Source organism: Sarcophilus harrisii, chromosome 3 (assembly GCF_902635505.1).
Source record: "Sarcophilus harrisii chromosome 3, mSarHar1.11, whole genome shotgun sequence".
NCBI lineage: Eukaryota > Metazoa > Chordata > Mammalia > Dasyuromorphia > Dasyuridae > Sarcophilus > Sarcophilus harrisii.
This window is the reverse complement of record NC_045428.1, coordinates 440,096,680-440,119,432: the sequence shown is the minus strand read 5'-3', so window position 1 is coordinate 440,119,432 and position 22,753 is coordinate 440,096,680. Positions and strand designations below refer to the sequence as shown.

Below are 22,753 nucleotides of genomic sequence, written 5' to 3'. Positions count from 1 at the left end.
ATGCCAAGCCACGGAATGATAATATAAAAATTTATTTATTTATCAGAGGAATCCATGAAGGGATATGTTACAGTATAAACATTAATGTAAGACATTAGCCTGTAGATTACCTGGAAGACTCATAAGCAATTTCTCTGGCCATTTTGGAAAAGCCATTGTTTAAATGCCTATGGGAGCAAATATTATCTACAGTTGTTATTACATTTATATTTAAAGTGTTTACCTCTATTCTAGGCAACATTTTAAACTTCACTGAGTTTTCCAAGTATACCTAGCAAGGTATACTGTGAGAAGAAATGTGCTTGACTTCATATACTTTAACTCGTTTGCAGGTGGGGCACATTGCTATAATAAAGATTTTCAAAAAAACCAGTAAAGTGAGGCTTCTTACGTTTGAAAACATACACCTACCTGAACTACTTCTGTAGGGAAAAAAGGAATGAGCAGAACGATTCTACGTTAAAGTATGAATGGTTAAAATTGTAAGAATGACAATAGTTATTGCTATTAATAACTCAAAAATCAGGAGGAGGGGGGCAGATATGCCAGCTCAGTTCTAGCTGAATTATGCTAGCTCTTTTTTTCTGTTAAGTAGCAGATAGCCTGAAATAAATCCTGGCAAATAATCTTGCCAGAGAGGCTGGCATAATGAGGTGAACAGTCCTATTAAGTTGCCATTATAGTCAATTAGACTAAGAAAGGTATTTGGAAATGTGAAAATGGCTATAGTTCATTAAGATTTAATGCTGAGATGAAAGAGCCAGAGCATAATGAGAAGTTGCAAAAATTAAGCTAAAACATCAAGCCAAAGAATTCAGAGAGCAGCCATAGTATAGTAGGAAGGCATTGGGCCAGAAGTCAGTGGACCTGGATTCCAGTACTGCTTTTGTTATTCATTAGCTTTGTGTTCACAGATAGGTCATTTTACCTATATACTGGCTTCGATTTCTTTCATCTGTAGAATGGAGAAATGGACTACAGTAATCTCTCAGGTTTATTCTACTTTGAACTCTGAGATAGTCTGATTTGAAGGTAAAGAAGAAAAAAAAATCTGTGTTGACTAATTTGGACTATTTAAGGAAAATTCTGAATTTACTGAACAATCACCAGCATTTTGCATGAATGGCTCCTTTGATTCCATTTGTGACTCCTGAAATTTTGTGTTGTAAATTCCTTTTCTAAATTCAAAAGAAATCACAGAATCTTAGTGTTGGAAAAGGAACTCAGAGATTACCAACCTATAAGCCTGAAGCCACAGTGTCTGAAACATAGTAGGCATTTAATAAAATACTTGGTGATTGAGGGATTGCTATTGTGCAAGGTCACATATGACTAATAAATGTCCATATTAGGTCCAGAAATCAAGTTTGGATTTTTTTCCATCTATCATGTTATCTTTGCAAACTATGAAAATTAAGTAAAAATTCAATTATAGAAGAATTACCAGAGAATTATTAAGTTGAAAGATTTCCCCTAAGCTATTATATCACCTTAAGCTAATCCCAACAAATTCATTTATTGCTTATGTAAATCGTTTCAAGTTGTCCTTAACATAGGAAGATATTATTGACCTAGTACCATAAGGGAATAGATTCCAGACTAATTTCTGGTAGAGACTTAATTCACACTGATTCAGTCCACCTGCCTTCCAAATCTTACTTCCAGTTGCATGTATCTAAATATTGGTGATATATATATATATATATATATATATATATATATATATATATATATATGTAGTTGATTAGGATTTATGGAACATAGCTGATGCAAAGTTTGAACCTGTGATGTACAATAAACCTCATGGGTACAATTCTCTAACCAATTGTATTCACCAACTATAGATTCATAGAAGTATTTCTAACACTCTATCTAGTGATATTTCTGTATGTCCAAAGACTTCTAAAGCTAACTACATAAATGCATGCGGAAAACAAATTCTCAAAAGGCATAAAAGCAACTTAAACAAGGTTGTAGGTACAGGAGGTATTTGTGTCAATGATGCTTTTGTAGAAAAAAATCATAATATCTGAGAATTGGAAAAGGCATCTAATCTAAAAAGTCATCTAGTCTCTTGTGAGACAAATTTACCCATGAAACAGAAATGGATAGCTGCTTAAAAATCTGAATTCAACAATATGTTGCTTTTAGTAAACATTAGAAAAATATACACAAAGGTAAAATAAAGGGCAGGAATAGAATTTATTGTGTAAAAGAAGCAGGGATAGTAATTGTTATTTCACACAAAGTTAAAGTTAAAATAGACTTAACCAAAATTGAAAAATAACATTATATGTTAGCCATTTTATCCAATATTGTTTTAGGCCATTTAAAACATCTAGACAATATAAAATACCTGAACACATGTTTGTCAAAACAAACACAGGAACTATATGAACACAAACAGAAAACTCTTTTTTTTATACAAATAAACTCAGATCCAAATAACTGAAATATACCCACCCATACACACACAGTTTCTGGGTAGGTAAAACCAATATAATTTTTAAATAGACATTTTACCTAATCTATTTATTCAGTGTCATCCCAATTAAATTACTAAAAATTATTTGAGTTAGAAAAAGTAATAACAAAGTTTATTTGGAGGAGCAAAAGGTCAGGAAATTCAAAGAAAGGAAGAAAAAAGAAGTAAAGGAAGTTTAATTCGGCAGTATCAGACCTTAAACTCTATTATGAAGGACAGCATTGTTAAAGTGTAAAAAGGATATTTAATTATTTTAAATTAAAATCTTCTTGTAAAAATAAAACCCATGTATCCGAGAATAGAAGGAATGCAGAAAATTGGGAAAAAACTTGTATAGACAATCTCTCAAATAGGATGTGGTTGGAATATTGCTGTGGTGTTAGAAGAAAATGATGAGCTTGTTGATTTTGAAAAACATGGAAAGACTTGGAACTATGTGAAATAAACATAGTATGGCCTTACATATGTGTTGGAGTACATATGTATATATGTGTATGTTTATACATATCTATGTACATGAAGATATATCCATGCTTAATTGAAGCCTTGTTTGGGAAGAGGAAATAAAATAAAAAGTGCCCAGCAGAGAACAAAAGGAAATAAGCAAGGGCTAGGTAACTCTGAAAACAGTATGAAGTATTTATTATATAGGTTTTCTTGAAATGGAAGTTGATGATTATTTTATATTGAATCCTTTCACGATCTGCTGTGAAACAGCAATTTTTTTCCTTTTCTCATTTTGCATATAAATTTAAAATTTTAAAAATTGCTAATTAAAAAAGTTATCTAATTTCATGCCCTCATTTATAAAGGAGAAGCTGAAGTCCACAGAGAGGATAGTGTGTAGTAGAGCTGGGCTTGAACCCAGGTTCTCTGGCTCAAGGTCAATTACTCTTTTCATAATGGTAGCATGCTATCTGTTTAGTGTCTCTGAAATGCTACAATATAAGCTAGATTTCTGTTAACAATTCCTCCTTGTATTTACCGCAAAGTCAATATTGTTGTTCCTGAGTTCAGAAGCAGTCCAATAATTGAATAAGTTTAAAATCATTACAACAGTAAAAAATATTACACTACCAATTTTTTTCTTGATAGGATTCAGAAATATGAATTCATTCATTAGTCTGACTTAAGTAGGAAATAGTCTTTCACAAAGCAATATAGTACAAAAAGAAAAACAATATTATGTATTTTATGTGAATCCCTATGTTTGTAAATTCAGAAATAATTTTCTTTTGCAATGGAATATGTTTAGGTAAATTTTAGAAATTTTCATTTGGCCTAAAGAAATATTAAAATGTCACAGATCCAATTGCTAAAGAGATTGCAATAGTATTTTATCAAGATATATGGAGTAATAACTTCATGGGGTGATTCCAGAATGATCTGCCATGATTGAAAACACATGTGTAGAGTTAGTACTCCTGCAGGATGTGTCGCGGCCACAAAGGCCCTAAAGATGTATTTGTAGTGCATGATATGTATACAGATGATTGACTTAGATACACTTCCCAGACATAAACAACAATGGAATGTTACTGAAGTTCTGCAGGCTATCAAATGGAAATAGAGAATGCTTACCACATTGTACAAGCCGATGCACCAGCGTTCAAATAAAATCTGTCCAGAAAATCCATTAACAAAGGCGAACCAAAGCTGAAAGAGAAAAAACGTTGTATGAAGCTTTATATCAATATTGACCTAAATGTTTCCATACACTGAAGAGAAGTGGTATGGAATGCGGACCACCAGCTGGACACAGCTGCTAAGGAATAATTAGCCATAGAACCACAGCAGTTGTTCTTTCATAAAATGCATTTTTTCAATAGATCATATTATCAATATTTTGAATAAAATGTCTGAGATCTTCTAATACTTCATTGTATATTTTGATAGAAAATGATAAAAATAGAACTGCACATGATCACATTCAAATAAAAACAAATTAAGTATTATTACACACATATATGGCATATCCATAAGTTTATAAATAAGTAAGCAGATAAAATTAAGACATTTATGCTATCCTTTGTTTCTACCTTTCCTATACTACCTCATATTTTTTTCTTTTTTCTTTATTAGTATTTTATTTTTCCAAATACATATAAAGATAGTTTTCAACATTTATTTTTATAAAATTTTGAGTTCCAATTTTTTTCTCCTTCCTTCTCTTATCTCCCCCCACCCCCAAAACAGCAATCTAATATGGTTTATACATGTACAGTCCTTTTAAACATATTTGACATGTTGTGCAAGTTGCAACAAAAGGAAAAAAAACACAAGAAAGAAAAAAGCAAATTAAAAAAAGGTGAAAATACTAATTTTTGATTCACATTCAGTCTCCACAGTTCTCTCTCTAGATGTAGATGGAATTTTCCATTCGAAGTCTATTGGGAATTCTCTTAGATCACTTCATGGCTCAGTAGAGGTAAGTCTATCCTAGTTGAGCATTATATTATCTTGTTATTGGATATAATGTTCTCCTCTCCCTGTTCACTTCATTCAGCATCGGTTCATGTAAGTCTTTCCAGGCTTTTCTAAAATCAGCCTGCTCATCATTTCTTATAAAACAATAATATTCCATTATATTCATATGCCGTAACTTATTCAGCCATTCCCCAACTGATAGGCATCTACTCAATTTCCAATTCCTCGCCACTCTAAAAAGAGCTGTTACAAACATTTTTGCATTGAGGCCCTTTCCCTTTTTTATGATGTATTTGGGATACAGACCCAGGTGTGATATTCCTGGATACAAGAAAATGCACAGTTAGCTTGCTCTTTGGTCATAGTTCCAAATTGCTTTCCAGAATGTCTAGATCAATTCACAAATTCACCAACAATGCAGTAATTTCTCAGTTTTCCCACATCTCCTCCAACATTTATTATTATCTTTTCCTATCATCTTAGCCAATCTGAGAGGTATGAGGTAGTAACTCAGAACTGTCTTATTTTATCTCTCTAATATATAGTCATTTTTTCATATGACTATCAATGTCTTTCAGTTTCTTCATCTGAAAACTGTCCATATCCTTTGACCATTTATCAGTTGGGGAATGACTTGTATTCTTATAAATTTGACTCAGTTCTCCATATATTTTAGAAATAAAGCCTTTATCAGAAACATTGGCTATAAAATTTTTTTCCTTAGCTTTCTGCTTCCATTCTAATCTTGACTGCACTGGTTTTATTTAAGTAATTTTTGTTTAATAACATAATTATTTTGCATTTTATAATGTTTTTTAGTTCTTTTTTTGGTCATAAATTCCTCCCTTCTCCATCTAAAAATGTCAGTTATCAGGCAGCAGCTTCAAACCCCAAGTGACAGGCAGATGTGAAGTAATAGTGGAACTGTCGGATTAAGCATACAATTAAGAATAGTGATCTCATGATTATGTGGAGGCCATGGAAGCCTGTTGCAACAAAGTATATTGAGTTATATAGATACTTTCTCCAAAGATCTGACAGTCAAACTATCCTTTGCTCTCCTAATTTGCTTATTGAATCATACTTTATGTTGAAATCATCAACCCATTCCCACATAGTCTTTTAAATACATATATGTGCATGTGTGTATGTATGTTTATATATGTCTTATGTGCCATTTGATTGTAAGCTCCTTAAGGTTTCTCGTCTTTTTTATCTGTATATTCTTCTCAATTCCAAATATAGTGCCTCATATAAATCAAGAGGTTAAAAATAGAATTAATAGTAGGAACACAAAATAAAGAATATAAAGCATGTCTTTGATTAAATAGTGACATACAAACTATAAAATGTAATAGGAGTTCAAAGAATCAAGAGTTCATTGCAATATCAGAATAACTTTAACAAGCTTCATTTAGATGAGATTCTAAATTAGGCTTCAAAAGAAAAGTAGGTTTTTGACCTTTTGGAAAAAAGAGAGGACAAAGTAGCTAAAAGATAATCTGATCAACAAGTAAAGCAATCATAAACTATCATAACCTTGCATGTACAATTCCTAGTAGGGTGGAGAGTTAGTGAACCAAACTTATTGACTGACTACATTTAGCACCTTTACAAACATATATTATATGTCTACTGTGAACCAGGTCCTGTGTGCTAAGAATACAAGGATAAAAATGGAAGAAAATTACATTCTGCTGGGGAGGGAAGATATGTTGTTTAACACAAATAGGTATGTTACAAGTTAAACTTGTAGAGGGCTAGAAGGTGTACTCTGAAAAGGTGTACTTGAATCTAAGACAGCAGAATACTTAAGGCTAAGTACCTATTCAATGTGAGATAATGATTCTATAAACATATACTTAGATGATATGGTGATGTGATGGCTCTCCTCAAGATTGGCACCTGCTGAATGTGTTGTGGTGAGGTAATCGTAGGGAAGATTCTTTCTGCCACAGTTCCAGAGTCCAGGATCCATCTTTGATGAGCCATGTGGCAGCTTGCCTGCCTCCTTCACTTTTCCTCCTAAAGACCAAGGACTTTGACTGATCCTGACTTTAACTGATCCTGAGGCCCTCCAGAGAGCCAGCCCAGGCATTATATAAACCAAAGAAAGGAAGAATACTAACAGTTGGGGGGAGGGGCTAGAAAAGGCTTGATCACTAAAATGTGCCTTGAAGGCAGCATTTTCTGGGATACAGAGGTGGAAATAGGTGGAAAGTAAAAATCAGTTTCACTAATTTGCTTCACTTACTCTTCTTTGGGTTGACTACAGGTTCAGTGCTCTTTCCACTGCACCATCAAAGCTGCCTATTTAAAACAAACATTACTAAAATGTAATGCAATATATTTCTTTATTGGTTGATTGGGTGAAACTAACAGACATTTACTTTTTCTTTTTTTAAATAGCTTGTTATTTTTTTAATACATGCAAAAAGTTTTCAACATTCACCTCTGTAAAACTTTGTGTTTCAAATTTTTCTCCTTCTTCCCATCCCCTCTCATAGACAACAAGCAATCCAATATAGCTTAAACTTGAGCAATTCTTCTAAACAAATTTCCATATTCTTTGCACTACACAAGAAAAATTAGATCAAAAGGTGAAAGGAAAAAAAACATGAGAAAAACAAACAAACAAACAACATTTTTGCACATGTGGGTCCTTTTCCCTACTTTATGATTTCCTTGGAATACAAACCCAGTAATGGCACTGCTGGGTCAAAGGGTATGGGTAAGTACAGTTTTATAGTCCTGTGGGCAGAGTTACAAATTGCTCTCCAGAATGGTTGGATCATTTCACAACTCCACCAACAATGCATTGGTGTTCCAGTTTTTCCATAAGCCCTCCAACATTTATCTTTATCTTTTCCCATCATTTTAGCCAATCTGGGAAGTGTGAAATGGAACCTCAGGGTTGTGTTTCTTTGCATTTCTCTAGTCGATAGTGATTTAGAACATTTTTTCATATGACCAGAAATGATTTTAATTTCATTGTCTGAAGACATAATCTATGAGACAATGTTCAAAATAAGCAATGAGGAATGGATAAAAAATCTACAGACACTCCTTAAAGCCTTTGTTGTTATTCAGTCATTTGGTCACATTGGACTCTTCGACCCTGTCTGTGATCCATGAAGTTTTCTTGGCAAAAGACCATTTTCTTCTCCAGTATATTAAGATAAACAAGGTTAAGTGGTTTATCTAGAGACATTACCATGTATCTTGAGGCTAGATTTGAAATCGGGTCTAAATGACTCCAGGCCTAGCACTCTATCCACTAAGCCACACAGCTATCCCCTAATCATTTATTATGTACCATAAGGTCAAGGAAAACATTATAGACATGGGAGATCTCTCAGTGCTCTAGGCCACAGAAGCATATGCAAAAGTATAGTGGTAGTCAGCCATATACTAAAAACAGCTAGCAGGCCAATATGTCTACAATGGAGTACATAAAGAGAAATGACATTCAATGTGAGGACTTTAAAAACTGAATAGAGGAACTTGCATTTTATCACAGTGGTCATAGAACTGAGTAGGTGATCAATATGGTGAGATCTGTTCCAGGACTATCAATTTACCAGCTAGATGGAATATGTACTAGAAATGAGAAAGATAAAACAGAATAATTGGGAGGGTATTGAGGAAGTGAGGATGGACAGAGTCCAGGGGCGTGGAACAGCAAATGAAAATGCTAAGTTGGGAGATACAGCATCTATTCCAAGGAGAAATAAGTTATGGAAGCCTTTTAAAACCAAATAAAGGATCATATATTTGATTCAAAGATCTATAAAAATCATCCAGGTGGAGATATTTAGCAAGTAGTTGGCAGTATGAAACTGGAATTCAGAAGATAATGCTGGAAATAGATTTGGAAGTCTTCTACTTATTTGTGATATAAGATATTAGGATTTATGATATTATGATATTAGAAGCTGATGAGATCACCAAAAGAGGAAGCAAACAGAAAAGAGAAAAGGACTTAGGAAAGCTGCAGAGGAGACACCCACATTTAGTGGATGAGGGGAAGAGGGCAATCCAGCAAGGGAGACTGAGAAAGTTGGGTCAGGTAGGTAGAAGGGTTAAAAGAGCAATGGAAGAGACAAGAAAGGGAAGTGTGCCACAGGAGGTGGAGTCTGCAGTATGAAAGGTGCCGGGGACAAAGATTCTTCATGGCAATAGCTGTACCTAGTAAGAGACAGGGTTTGGCACAAGCCTACTGGGACTGTGAGAATGCTGAACTGAGCAGGGCCAGGCTGCTGGCTTATTCTGCAGCCAGAGGAGTGGACCTTTATCTCATCAGGTTATCTACTGGTAGGTACCCAGTGGAAATGTGGCCAGCTCGTTAGAAGCAAAAAGGAGAAGAAAGGACAGGTGGTGACATAAGCAGCAGAGAATTCAATTCCATCCTACTTCCTTGATAGTTACAGATCTAGCTAGACAAGAGATTCCAAACACATTGAAACACTATTTTCTTAAGGGAATTCACAAAAGTTATGTGTTTTTAGCATTGGGAGAAAGTACAATCCATCTTTTTAAGGATAAGTGCTACACATAGGAGGCAATGGGTAATGATTCAGATCTGAAGCCTGGGAGTATTATAGTCAAATCTTTTTGACCATCCAACAACAGAAAGGAGGAATAGGGCAAAATATGAGGAAGTGGCCTTGAACTTTCAAAAATGTAAGATAAAAGGTTTTATTTTAAAAAGTAATAATGTAAATTAATTTTTTTCTGTTTTCTTTTACTTTGTGTTACAAAAGCAGCTAGATGGAATAATTTAAATTTGATGCCTATGAGAACTGACATGATAATGTATTTAGCATCTTTTCAAGATAGTTCTATTCAAATGAAAAACAGATAAACTGAAGACTTAGGCTGAAGCTGACCTGTTTCTGGAAATGGTTCAAGGACTTTTAAAATGATATCCTTGACTCTGTACATGCTGTAGAGATAATATATATTAGTGATATTATTAAATAATTCCTTTAATCATGACAACTCTGTGGGACATCCTCAAACTTGTTTTTTAAAAATTCATCTTTAATGGATTATCAACCCTTGTCATAACTCCTGATCTTTCTCCTGTTCCCAGCAACGAGCACATTTCCCCACCAACGTTGCCATGTATTTCCTTGGTACATATTTTTAGTTATATATGTAAATGTTGCCTCTAGTGAAGTAGAGACTCCTTGAGGGCTAGGGGCCATTTTATTTCTACCTTTGTATTGCCAGCTCTCGCATAATACTTCACAAATGCTAGACATTCAATGAATTCTTATTGGTTTGCTCTCTTTCAGGTACTAGCAAAAAGAAATGAACATTATAGTTATTTTAAATAGAATTTATTAGATGAAACAACAGAGATGATTAAAAAACAAAGAGAGAAAACAGATTTTCATAACATCCCTTCACTCTAACTTAGCAGTTGGGTGACTCAGTAGACACAATGTGGGATTTAGAGTTTGAAGAATTCAAAGGATTCAAATTCAGATACACAGGTATGTGACCTTGGATAAGTCACATGGACTTTCAGCCTCAGATTTCTCATCTCTAAAATAAAGATAATTATACCATCTATCTCATAAGGTTCCTGTGAGGATCATGAGCTAATATATGTAAAGAGCTTTGCAAGGTTTAAAGTATTATATAAATATTTGATCTTATTATTACTAAGATGTAAATTAAATTAAATATGACCACTAAACACTCTATGATCCAATGAACTGAAAGACCTTATAAAAATACATAGACTCTATTTCTGGTACCTCTCATAACCACTAATAACTTACTATCAAATAAACATGAAACAATTTCTCCAACTCTTCACTCATGCTAGGATTTCAATAAATTCTAATTCTAATCAATAAAGCTGAAATCCTGGATAAATTCCTCTAATTCTTTGGTCTAGAAACTTTCTGGATTAACTACCTCATAGGCAAAAATTGAAGGGATATGTAACCCCAATATGTATATGGATATCATATGTTTATAGATATATAAACTTATTTTAAAATTATGTCTTATACTCTTATTCAACTTAGAATAAGAATTAAAAGATGATATAATATTGGTAACATTATATAAGAAACGACTGACATTTGTTGAGTAGGGGAGTGACATGATCAAATACATGCTTTAGAAAGATCACTATGGTAGTTGTGTGGAAGACGGATGAGAGAGAGAGAGACTTATGACAGTCTAAAAACAATTAGGAGATTATTGAAATAATCCTGACAAGAAGGTTGACGTCTGAGTGGAGTGAAGATGGCAGATGAAATAAGATGAAGGAAGAAACAATCAGATTTGACAACTGTTGGGATGTGAAGTGAAGAAGCTATGGTAGTCAGTATGCCCACTTAGCCATTCGAGGCAATTGTCCAGAGAATTGTTAGGTGATGACGACTGAAATGGGGCACTCAATGCTGTGGTGGATAGATAGAATACTAGGCCTGCAGTCAGGAAGCCCCGAGGTCAGATCAAGCCTCAGACACTTCCTAGCTGGGTAACCCTGAGCAAGTCACTTACCCTCAGAAAAGGCAACCCTGGAGAAAGAAATGGCAAACCACTTTAGTATCTTCGTCAGGAAAACCCCATGAAAAAAGTCCCTGGGTTTGGAGTCAGACACAACTGAAGAGCAACAGTGGGTGAGTGGACAATGCACCCATGCTAGCAACAAGGCCGAAGCCTGGGGAGGGCTGCCCATGGACCACCCACCACCCACCACCCCTGCTCTCTGATTAGGTCACTGCACTCTACTTTGGGACCATGTATCCCCTTTGGAGACCAACACCGTAAGGAATAATTCCATCTGGTTCTTATCAGAGTACTTTCTGAAGAGTTTTGGCGTTTATACTCAATTATCAACTTCAGGTGACAGAAATCACGTGCAGCTTTCTTCAAGTCCCCACACAGTGTGAGGGGTTCCTACCCCCAGAACGCACAACAGAGCAGGGGATAATCAGAACCAAGAGTTTTAGTAGGGAAAAGATACAACAAAAACAGGGGCTGGGTTTGGTATTTGCCTTGTTTTGACAAAATGTTTGAAAACTAAAAACTTGATTCCTTCATTTTGGGATGATCCTGCCAGGTGAAATTTGAGGAGAATGAGAACACACTGTATTTTTAGCATCTTTACAAACTGAATTGCCTTCCCTTTTATTTGTGTGAGATGCTTGTTCAAGTTGTATGACACTCGGTGCCATAAAATCAGTCTTTCACACTAGCAAAAGCCAATCTACACAGAAAGTATGAGCACAGTCCAGTTTGTAAACACACACGTGTCATTTTTAATGGAACTCCAAGCTACAAAGCAGTATACTTACGTGCCTACAACTGCACACATCATATTATCAGAACGGAAGGTCAAAAATCCCCAAGTGATTGTCTGTAGTTTTTAAAATTGTGCTTGTTTGTAGAGGCTATATTTTATTGTCTAAGGCTAATGGAAAAAAAGTCCTGTACCATAATTTTCTTGTTAACAAGGAATATTAAATACATATAAAGCTGAGTGAGCCAGAGTCTGGCTCAGTTTGACTCAGACTTAATACGTTGGTAGGAAAATCTGCCAAGTCTTACTAACTTGCCAAGCTCCTGGGGTTTTCAGATCTCAAGCACGGTACTGCTAAAAGCAAACTGGCCCAAAGTTATTAAATGGTTTTTCCTTCTTGGAAAAAAAAAAAAAAGATTCCTTTTCACTTAACTATTGCCTGACTGTCAAAAATACTATAACAATATTACCTAATAGAATATACTTATGTCTCAGAGAATGTCCATCTTAGCTGTAAATGACTTTGTTATTTTCAGGAGTATATTCATCCACAACTACTCTGAAGGATTTAGGATGAAAAGTCCCATGATGAAAAATACCCAGAGAAGGAACTGATTTGAGTCTGAATATAGATCGAAGCATTTTCTATTTCTCTCTCTATCTCACTCTGTTTTTACTTAATTTTATTTTCATTAGGATGGGAGATCTATGTTTTCTTTCACAATTTGACTTTTATGGAAATGTTTTGTATAATTTCACATGTGGTTTCTTAATTATTGGTGGGGATAAGGGAGAGAACCTTAATCTTAAAAATCTTAAAATCAAATGTAAAAAAAAATTGTTACATTCAGTAATTGGGGGAAAAGAGTAAATAATCTTTTAAAAAGAGAGAATGTCCATCAGCCATCTACTGACATCTGGATTCTCACTTAATTCAATGGGTTATTAAAAGGGTAGTGATTGCCATCATCCTAGGCTGTTTGTAAATGAAAATGGTGTTAAATTTGGCAAAATGATAAGGTGTACTTGTCTTCATACTTTTTTTTTTTTTTTAAGTGTGGTGGTAGTTTTCTTACACATTTGTTCAAAGCACAAACAAATTCATTTCTCTGATGTCCTAATGAGAAGAGTTACAAGTAATGATTTTGTAGCTTATACATGAACTGGTCTGAGGGATATAATAAATATTTTTAAAATTAGGATCCTGAATTTTAAAACAGCATCATGATAGTGACCATCCATGTGTCTGAAAGTCTGGGTCATCCACGATTATTAACAATTACTTATTTAACTAACAAGAATTTATTAAGCATCTACCACATAGTAGGCACAGGTATGGCATATGGAATACATAGACAATGCTAAATAGTTCCCAACCTCAAAAAGTAGGCATTATCTCAGGCTGCACCTGAGTTGTGGGACTATGGAGAGTGCTGTATCTACAATCAGGAACATGAGTTCGAATATGGCCTCACACACTCTTATCACCAGCTGTGTGACCATGGGCAAGTCACTTAGCTTTTCCTCAACTGTAAAATGGGGATAATACTAATCCCTACCTCCCAGGAGTGTTGTGAGGATCAAATGAGACAATATTTGCAAAACTCTTAGCACAATGCCTAGGATATAGTAAACTCTATATAAATGTTAGCTATTATTTTATTATCAAACAAAGAATGACTTCATATTTTCAGTCTTTAACAAATATAGACCTTGACAGAGATTACCACCTAGCAAGGACTCTTTTATTTCAGTGGTTACAAAACAGCTAAGAAAGAATACAACAAAATGCTAGTTTAATTAAGAATAAGGTCCTATGATTTAAAACATATTTTTTTTCAGCATTGTCAACAGATGGTTCACTTTTGCTAATGGAGATGAAACCAAAAAGCAAAATGTAATGAAAATATAACAATGTTCAGTTCTTGAGCTTTCTGAATTATTATTTTTTAATGCAAACCAAAAATATCAACGTGGAAATCCAGTTGTATCTTTAAAATGGTTTCCATTTCAATTAAAAAAAGCAGGAAAAGAAAAATTTAAATGATTATATGCAAATAAATTTAACACTACATTTATGTTTCTTGAAAAACATAAACGTTTACATTTATATGTAAACTTCTCTTAGTTCATTCAAATGATAAATACTGTATAAAGTTTAATTTTATGAATATGAAATAGGAAAGAGAAGCCTTGTAAATGTTAAGAAATTTCCTTCAAACATTTACTTTCTCAGTACAACAGAATGTTTCTATTATTTAAAAAATTTGTGTTCACAATAAAGGGATATCAGGTAAATACAAAATTAAAATTTTTAAAAAAGAGTTTAATTTTGACCAGATGGAGCATGCACAATTAAATTGCTTTTTTAATAAAAGATTCTTGGCGCAATAGATTTTAATAGCTCTAAATTGTGTCAAGGACTACTAAAGATTTTTATAGTTAAAGAATTAGACTCTTCAGACCAAATATGGTATCAGTGGACCAAACAGCTCAAGAGACTAATAATGGAATAATAAGCCTTTTATTTAGAGGTCACTAGTTAGAATTTTTTCATTTATTAATGGCATCGTTATTACCAACTTTTTGATGGCCAAATTGCGGTAAGGGAATTTTTTTTTTAAAGGAATGGCAGCAATATGTATGACATGATTTAATTTATGAAAGTAAATGAGACTACAAATTCTATTACTTATAAAACAAAATTTTCAACTAATTGTTAAGTTAGGGTAAGAAAAATGAACAGCAGTCAATAAGTGATGCACAGGAAGTCTGATCCCTATAAAGATGACTTCCTGTAATCTGATGGAGCCATATTATCACTTTGTATACCTTTTTCTTACAAGAACGTTGGCAAGGAGAAATCTGAAAACTTCTCTAAAGCAGTGGATTTCAAATATTTTGGTCTCAGGAAAGTTTTTTTTTAATATTTAAAAATCACTGAGGATTCCAAAGAGCTTGTAATGCATATGGGTTATATCTATCAATATTTCCCACCTTAGAAATTAAAATTAATCATTTAAATATTTATTAATATACTAAAACACAAATAAACCCATTATTTGTTAATATAAATAATATTTTAAAAATAACTTATTTAAAAATTTTAATGAGAAAAAATTTTGATGAGAATAGTAGTAGTTTTGCATATTTGAGCAAATCTATGATATCACTTAATAGAAGATAACTGGATTCTCATATTTGCTCAACAATAACCTGTTGAGATGTTGTGTTGGTGAGAATATGTGAAGCAAATTCAGTGTCCAAAAGCTATTTAGTTGGAAAATGGAGGAATATTTTAATAGGCAGATAATGTCTAAGAATTATTATGAAAATAGTTTCAAACTTGTGGACCTCCTGAACAGGTCTAAGGACTCACAGGGATCTCTGGACTGCACTTTGAGAATCACTTTCCTGAAGCCCGTAAGGATACTTGTAACAAAGAAATAAATAGAAATAATTTGTAGAACTTTTCAGTTAGAGAAATAAAATAAGGTGGTAAAAGAATAATCTATTCTGGAAAATCCATTAAAAAGAAGTAGGATTTTTTTAAGGATATTCAAGGAAGAAATGAGAAGTTCTTTGGTAACATGGTGATTAATTTCATTTAAACTTTGTTTAAGGCTAAATGAAGTTCAACAGATTGGGATTGTCAGATCCTAAGAAAACAGACAGAATCTAAAGGAGCTCAGTAGAAAACATCTCAAATGCTATCTTCATGATGAAATTTTATATAATGTAAAGATATACACACGTGTCACACAAACTACACTCCTCCCCTCCTCCATGCACACAAACCCACACCATACAAAGCATTTCATTCACACCCAGTACCAAAGTAGATGAAGATAGGTTAAATCAATCTATACATTTTAATACTTCCCAACTTACTTGCTCATCAATCTACCTATCTGCATGAACTCATGGCATGATTTTACATAAATATAAAGCTTTATACCTGGATTAAAAAATTAATTGCATAAGTACAGAAAGGGAGAAATGTTGTTAGAAAGCAATTCATGTAAAAAAAAAAAAGATGTAGGGGATCCTAGTGAACTGAAAACTTAATATGAGTGTGAATGAATGAATTAAAAAGAATTTATTAAGGGAGAAGGGAACAAGCATTTATCAAGGATCTACTATTAAGTTAATTTGTAATTTATCATCTCGTTTGATCCTCACAGCAGACTATTTTTCTTAGGTTTTGCTTTTCTTTGTGGAGCAGGAGGAATCAAGGCTTTGTGAAGGAAGCTACTGATCCATTTTCTTTTTCCTTGGCCTTCTTTCATGTTCTTCTCCTGAGTTTGAAAGGGCCTATAATGAGAGATGAGGAATTGAGAGATAGGGGTCCACTATGATCATTGTCATGACTACAATCACCAGGAGGTGGAGAAGCCAGGTGAGGGGGCTGCTCATTTAAAAGTTTGTAATCAGCTTCTGGCAAGATGAGGGTTGTTGTGCCAAGTAATTTGATCACAAACATATAGGAAGAAAATGAGTGAAAAATCACAAACATTTCTGATGTCCTTTTTCTTTGTCCTGGCTGATTCTAGACTGTGTAAAGTTACTTAATGAATCTGCCACCATTTTCCTCTGGCCCAGCATTGTGAAGCTTTATTTTAATTCTTCCTCATATCATCTGTAACAGTAACTTGTAGGGATTTCTTCTGGGGTAGGAAACAGCAAAGTATTTGCTTTCTTAATTTTCAAGCATAGACTTATCCACTATGACTGCCAATAAAGGTGCCAATTAGTAGCAATGTCCATAGAGACAACTATTCTGTGTGTCACATTTGGGATATCATCTCAACTCAAATAGCAAGAAATAACTCATATTTGTATTGACCTGGGATAGATTTATACTGGTGACCTAGAAATGGAGAGTTTAGTATTCTGTAGCACTCCTACATTCCCTAGCCACTGAATATTGTTTTCCCAGCTCCCTTCTTTCATTCTCCTTACTTGTATTTTCAGAAAGAGAAAATAATATTTTCTTAATACATTCTTCTCTCTCAAACAACTGTGAAGGCCACTTTAATTGCATTTTATTGCTTTATGCATAATTATGACAATATTAATTCTTGGAGTAGTAGGAAATAATTTATTTAAAAGAGCTTGAAGGCAATGGAATAGCAAATCATCCATTCTAAATGAGTATATTTATGATGTCATGATAATAGACAGCTAACAAGGAACAGAAATATTTTTCAATCTGCTAAAGGACATAGAAAGCTAATAAAGTCAGGGTATCAACAATTGTCACAGGCATCAATTATAGCCACAGTAGATGTTCTTTATAATATAAAGAAGTTAAATTCTTACAATGTCCTGTCTTACTACATACATTTTTATTTTATCCCTTCACTAAAAAGGTTAATTTATAGTTTAACTACAAAATAAGACTTACATATCCAGTGTGACAAGTCAGGAATGTCCTGATTACATTTCTCATAGAAATCACTCCATGAAGGTCCTGATACAGTAACCTTCAGTGCAGTAATAGAATATGCACATAAATGTTAATTCTGCAACACATTTTATCTAGATTTATCAAGGCACTAATTTGTTATATTGCTTTTGTGATGGGGGAATGGCCATCAGCTTCCTTGACTGATGCAATGTCCATATGTATAGAAGCTGAATAGTTTGCTTTTGAGACAATTGTGATGTCACGGAAATGGAGAGACTGACATTCAGTTAGTAGTTCTGGTCTACTAATGATGTTAGTGAATGGGAGGGTCTGCATTGAAAAGGCCTTCCACCGTCTCTCTTGTCCCAGTCTTTTGGATTGCTCTGTTCACTGTTGGACTTCCCTTTGCTCAGTGTCAGATAAAAGTCTATAGAGTAAAGTGGGAGATCTTGGGGTCCTCTCTCCTCTGAAGTTGTATGACCCTGAGAAGTGGGCACCATTAATTTCTGCATTTATTTTTTTCCCTAAGTTAAGAATATTCATTTAGAGGTTAAAAGAGGAAGACAGAAGAATCTTGGAACTAGCATCCAGGCTGAGTTTTGCAGCCAGCCAAATTTTAATGTCCTCGAAGAGCATAGAGTGGCCTTTGGGAGCCAGGGTAGGGTAGCTGAGACAAGCACTTCTCTAGCAGCTGTAGCACATCTATATCTCAACAGTGTTGTGTAGAAACTGTGCTAATGGAGAACCACTTTCCTCAGAGACTGAAGGGACATAGGAAAGGGTGCTCTTGAGATATTGAGGAAATATTTGTACCTTTTTCATAGCTATATTTTCAAAGTCACTATCTCTTTATGAAAACTAATAAATGTGGTTAAATAGAATTGGGATGCTGATCATTGTTCCCCAGAGTATATATAGGGGAATTTGAGGGTTCAAAGCAATGGCAGTAGGAGATACCTTAACCACTCAAGGTTGTCCCTGGAATACCAAGAGGAAGTTGAAGTCTGCTTCTGAGAGAGTGAGCCAGAGCACACTAATTTTTTAAAGCATCATTAAAGCAAAGTCAAGCAGTTTTTCTTTAATTTGTAGTAATAACTGACAGCTTTGCCTGTTTTACTATCAGTTTCCAACCAAGTCTTGTCAGCAACTAACATTTTCTTGAGTTAATTCAGTATTTCAATCTATTTACCTTTTCATATAATTATGTTGCAAGTCTTTTAACAAGGATCAGATAGAATATTTGATATGAGATAAAGAAATCACAGATCCATTAAGAATTTCCAAAGAGGCTACATTTTATTAAAATGAATGCTGAGGAAAAAAACGGCCTCTTCTGACTATTATTTTCATAAAAATAATAATAATAAAGGAGCAACAAAAGAGAATGGTTAGAGATCTCAAAGCACTCAAGATGTCCTCTGCTTGCTGCCAACCAATGCCTGTAGTGGGGAGATCTGACAAGTCTGATTCCAGAAGATGATGATAGTTAAATGGGAGAGAGCACACAAAGGTATATACCGTCACTGTTGCCAGTCCATTTCCACCCACTCCTGAGTAAAGAGAAGCCTTTAAATTAGCTGCTGAATAAAAAACTGAAGTGAATAAAAACGATTCAGTGGAGAAATTCACTTTCTTCTCGGATGGTTTGTGAGGAGGGGGGGAGGGAATCCCTCTTACCCAGGCCAATATATCACCTGAATAAAGGGGGTGACTAGTTTACTGTGTTGTTTCATTCTTGGGGAATCAGTGGAGAAGACCAACTGCCTTAGTCCATGAGTAAGGTGAGTGTGCAAAGGTTGAAGTGCCAACAGAAATTCAAGAACTGTATGCCAGGGACCAATCCTGAATGAGGTAGTAGAGGGAAATGGGCCCTGGCTTGAGGAGAGGGGAGCAATCAATGTGTTTGGACTTCTGTTCAAATTGAATGGTCTATTAAACACTGCTTGTTTGTTTTTCCTTCCTACTATGTAAGAAACAGAGAGTGGGCAAAGGATACACTGCATGTGCTCTGAGAACTGAGCCCCACAGACCGACTGGTCCCTTGTCATACTAATAATCTCATTTCAGCCATAGAGCAATGCTGTGAGGTTAATGCTACAGTGATGAACCCCATTTCTCACATGGAGAACTTGAGGATCAGAGAGACCAAGTGGACTTGCCCACATTCAGGCAGAGTGGATTCGAGCTTAGGTCTTTCTGAGCACCATATCAATATTCGATCCATTATGCCTTGTGAGGATCATATCTGATGCTTGTCAACAGCCTCTCATGTCAGCAGATTTGACAAGTCGACCATTACTGCTAGAGATTATACGGTTTTCTTACAATATTCAATTATGGCATTCTCTCTCTCCTCTGTCTCCTCCGCCCCCTCCATTCAGCTACCAATCACTATTCCTAAGATGCAAGTGGTTCCATATTATCCTGCTACTCCCTAAGTTCCAGTGGCACCACATCGCCTGAAAGAACAAAGGGAAGGGTTGTGTTGGCATTCAGAGCCTCTCTGCCATCTGTTTGTGCCTCCTTACTACCACATATTTTGTGATTAGTGACAATGGCCTCCCTTGCATGGGACAATCTACTGCTCAACTCTGGGCATTTTCACTGCTTGTCTCCCAGGTTTGAAACACTTTCTCCATGTCCTGGCTTCCTTCAAGTGCCAACTAAAATCCCATCTTCTGCAGGAAGTCTTTCCTGATCCTCCTTAATGTACGAGTCTTTCCTCTGTTAATTATCACAAATTCATCTTTCTATAGCTTATTTGAAGATAGTTTTTTTTATATGTAGTCTCTTCCAATACATTGTGAACCTCTTGCAGAGACTATATCTTTAAGACTTTCTTTGTCTTCAAGTTAAAAGAATCCTTTTTCCTTCTCTTTCCTCCCTCCCTTCTGTTTTTTTTTTTCTTTCTTTGCCATCAAATATAGGAATTATTCAGCAGTTCTAGTGAATTAGATCTATAGTAAAGTCATTTTAGGCCCACAACATCTGTCTCCTTAGTATTCTCTATTTAGTCAACCAAATGGGCTGCCAGTTTAAATGAATTAATTTACTACTTTTATTTATTATTACTATTAATTTATACTATTTATTATTATTCTCTGGGTTTCACAGCCAAATACTTTCAGTTAAATATATTAAAGCTAGAAATGTCTAAAAAAGCGGAGTTTATTTATTAGAAATAACATTTAATCATTACATCATATTCCAGAGTTTAAATTTGTTCAGTCCATCCTCCTCTTCCTCTTCTTCTTTGTCTTCTTCTAGTGGAAGTTAGAGATCATAGCTTTTTAAGTGTCCATTCTTGCTCTCTATAAATTTTTCACATTAGTAGCAATTTTCACTGACATTTTATCCCATCTATAAACTGATGGTACATTGCTATATTAAGATCTGACTATCTTCATCTAACCCCCAGAAAAATGATAGCAATAAAAATATATTCTCTATATTAGCTGAAAAAAGCTAGATTTACTAAATTCAAACAAAAATTTTGTAAAAATATACAGCAAACAAAAGCACATTCAATTATGTTGCAGTGAAAAATATTTATTAATGTACTTTTCACCATAAATGTTATCCTGTTTGAACTGCTTTGGAATAATTATTTGTTCTTTATTTGAATATAAACAAGAAAGCTTACTGTCTGCATAACTGAAAAAAATGAATAGAATATGAAGAGACAGTGATCTGAGATAAGTAGAAAAAAAGCTTTCTGATATGCACATTCATATATATATACATATATATATATATATCATATATATACTCACACACACATCTTATATGCTACCATGACTATAAGAATGACTGTGATTAAGAACAATTCTAAACAGTAAAAATGGCTATCAAGGAAGAGAAGGGAATGTTCACCTACTACTTAGCACCTACTATGTGCCTAATATTATAGAAAGTCTTTTACAAATATTATCTTATCAATTGGTAAGTTTCATGAGTCAAAACACACATACACACATAAACCACAAAAAACTAAGTAGTGCATTAATTTAATATTTCCTAGAATCCTTTAAAATCTTTATCATTTACTCTTGTAAAGTGTCTCCTTTGTCTACACTAAATCCCTCTTTAGAGGGAAGAGTCTATATTTTATTTTGTTTTTGAACATTCAGTCTATTATAGTATATTGCACATATTGGGATTTAATAAATGTTGCACATTAAATGATGTTGCAACTTAAATGATGTCAGCAAACTGACAGCAAGTTAGGTGCCTTTCCATGAGCCATAGATATTTTGGGAATTCCTAAGAAAGAATGAATGTGAACTTCAAAAAAAATTAAATAGAAGTAAGATGATTTAAAAAAAAACATAGTTACAAGGAATTACATGCAATTTTCAACATATAGATCAATTCTATTACTTAAAAAAATCCTGTTCAACAAAAACCACATGTATAATTTGATTTTACTTATCTAGCATAAAAAGGGGAAGTAGAAATGGAAAGGGGATAATGTCAGAAAAAGGGAAAAGGGGAGATAAAAAGAGGGAAACTACATGCGACGATGAGGCAAAGGAAACCTATCATATCTGAGGGAACTTAGAGAGGGGGAGGAACATTGTGCAAATCTTACTCTCATCAGAGTTGGCTTAAAGAGGAAATAATTGACACATTTGTTTTACAGAGATCTTTCCTCACCTCATTAAAAAGTGGGAGAGGAAAAGGGAAAAGGAAAAAGAGTAATAAGGAAGGGTACAAGAAAGGGGAAGGGATTCAAAGGGAAGAGGGAGGGATACTAAAGAGGGAGAGCTGGGTGATGCAAGTGGGACCAATAAGTTTAATACTAAGGAGGGAGGGAAGGAGGGCAAGAAAAAGGAAAGCACAATCTGGGGATATTAGGATGGCAGGAAATATAGAATTAGTAATTTTAACCGTAAATGTGAATGGGATGAACTCCCCCATAAAGAGGAGGTGGATAGCAGAATGGATCAAAAGTCAGAACCCTACAATATGCTGTTTACAGGAAACACATTTAAAACAGGGAGATACATACAGAGTAAAGGTAAAGGCTGGAGCAGAATTTATTATGCTTCAGGTGAAGTCAAAAAAGCAGGGGTAGCCATCCTTATCTCAGATCAAGTAAAAGCAAAAATTGATCTAATTAAAAGAGATAAGGAAGGAAACTATATCTTGCTAAAATGTA

General features: G+C 34.4%; 1 protein-coding gene across 8 annotated transcripts in view; it reads right to left on the bottom strand.

The window, feature by feature from the left end:
• The window catches only part of ATP8A2 (ATPase phospholipid transporting 8A2), a 702,047-nt gene that overhangs the window by 174,462 nt on the left and 504,832 nt on the right, over positions 1 to 22,753 (bottom strand). For all 8 annotated transcript variants that reach the window (XM_031960776.1, XM_031960775.1, XM_031960778.1 and 5 more), the window contains one exon: positions 4,067 to 4,141. In XM_031960776.1, the coding sequence (XP_031816636.1) occupies positions 4,067 to 4,141 (75 nt within the window). The remainder of the gene's footprint in view (positions 1 to 4,066; positions 4,142 to 22,753) is intronic.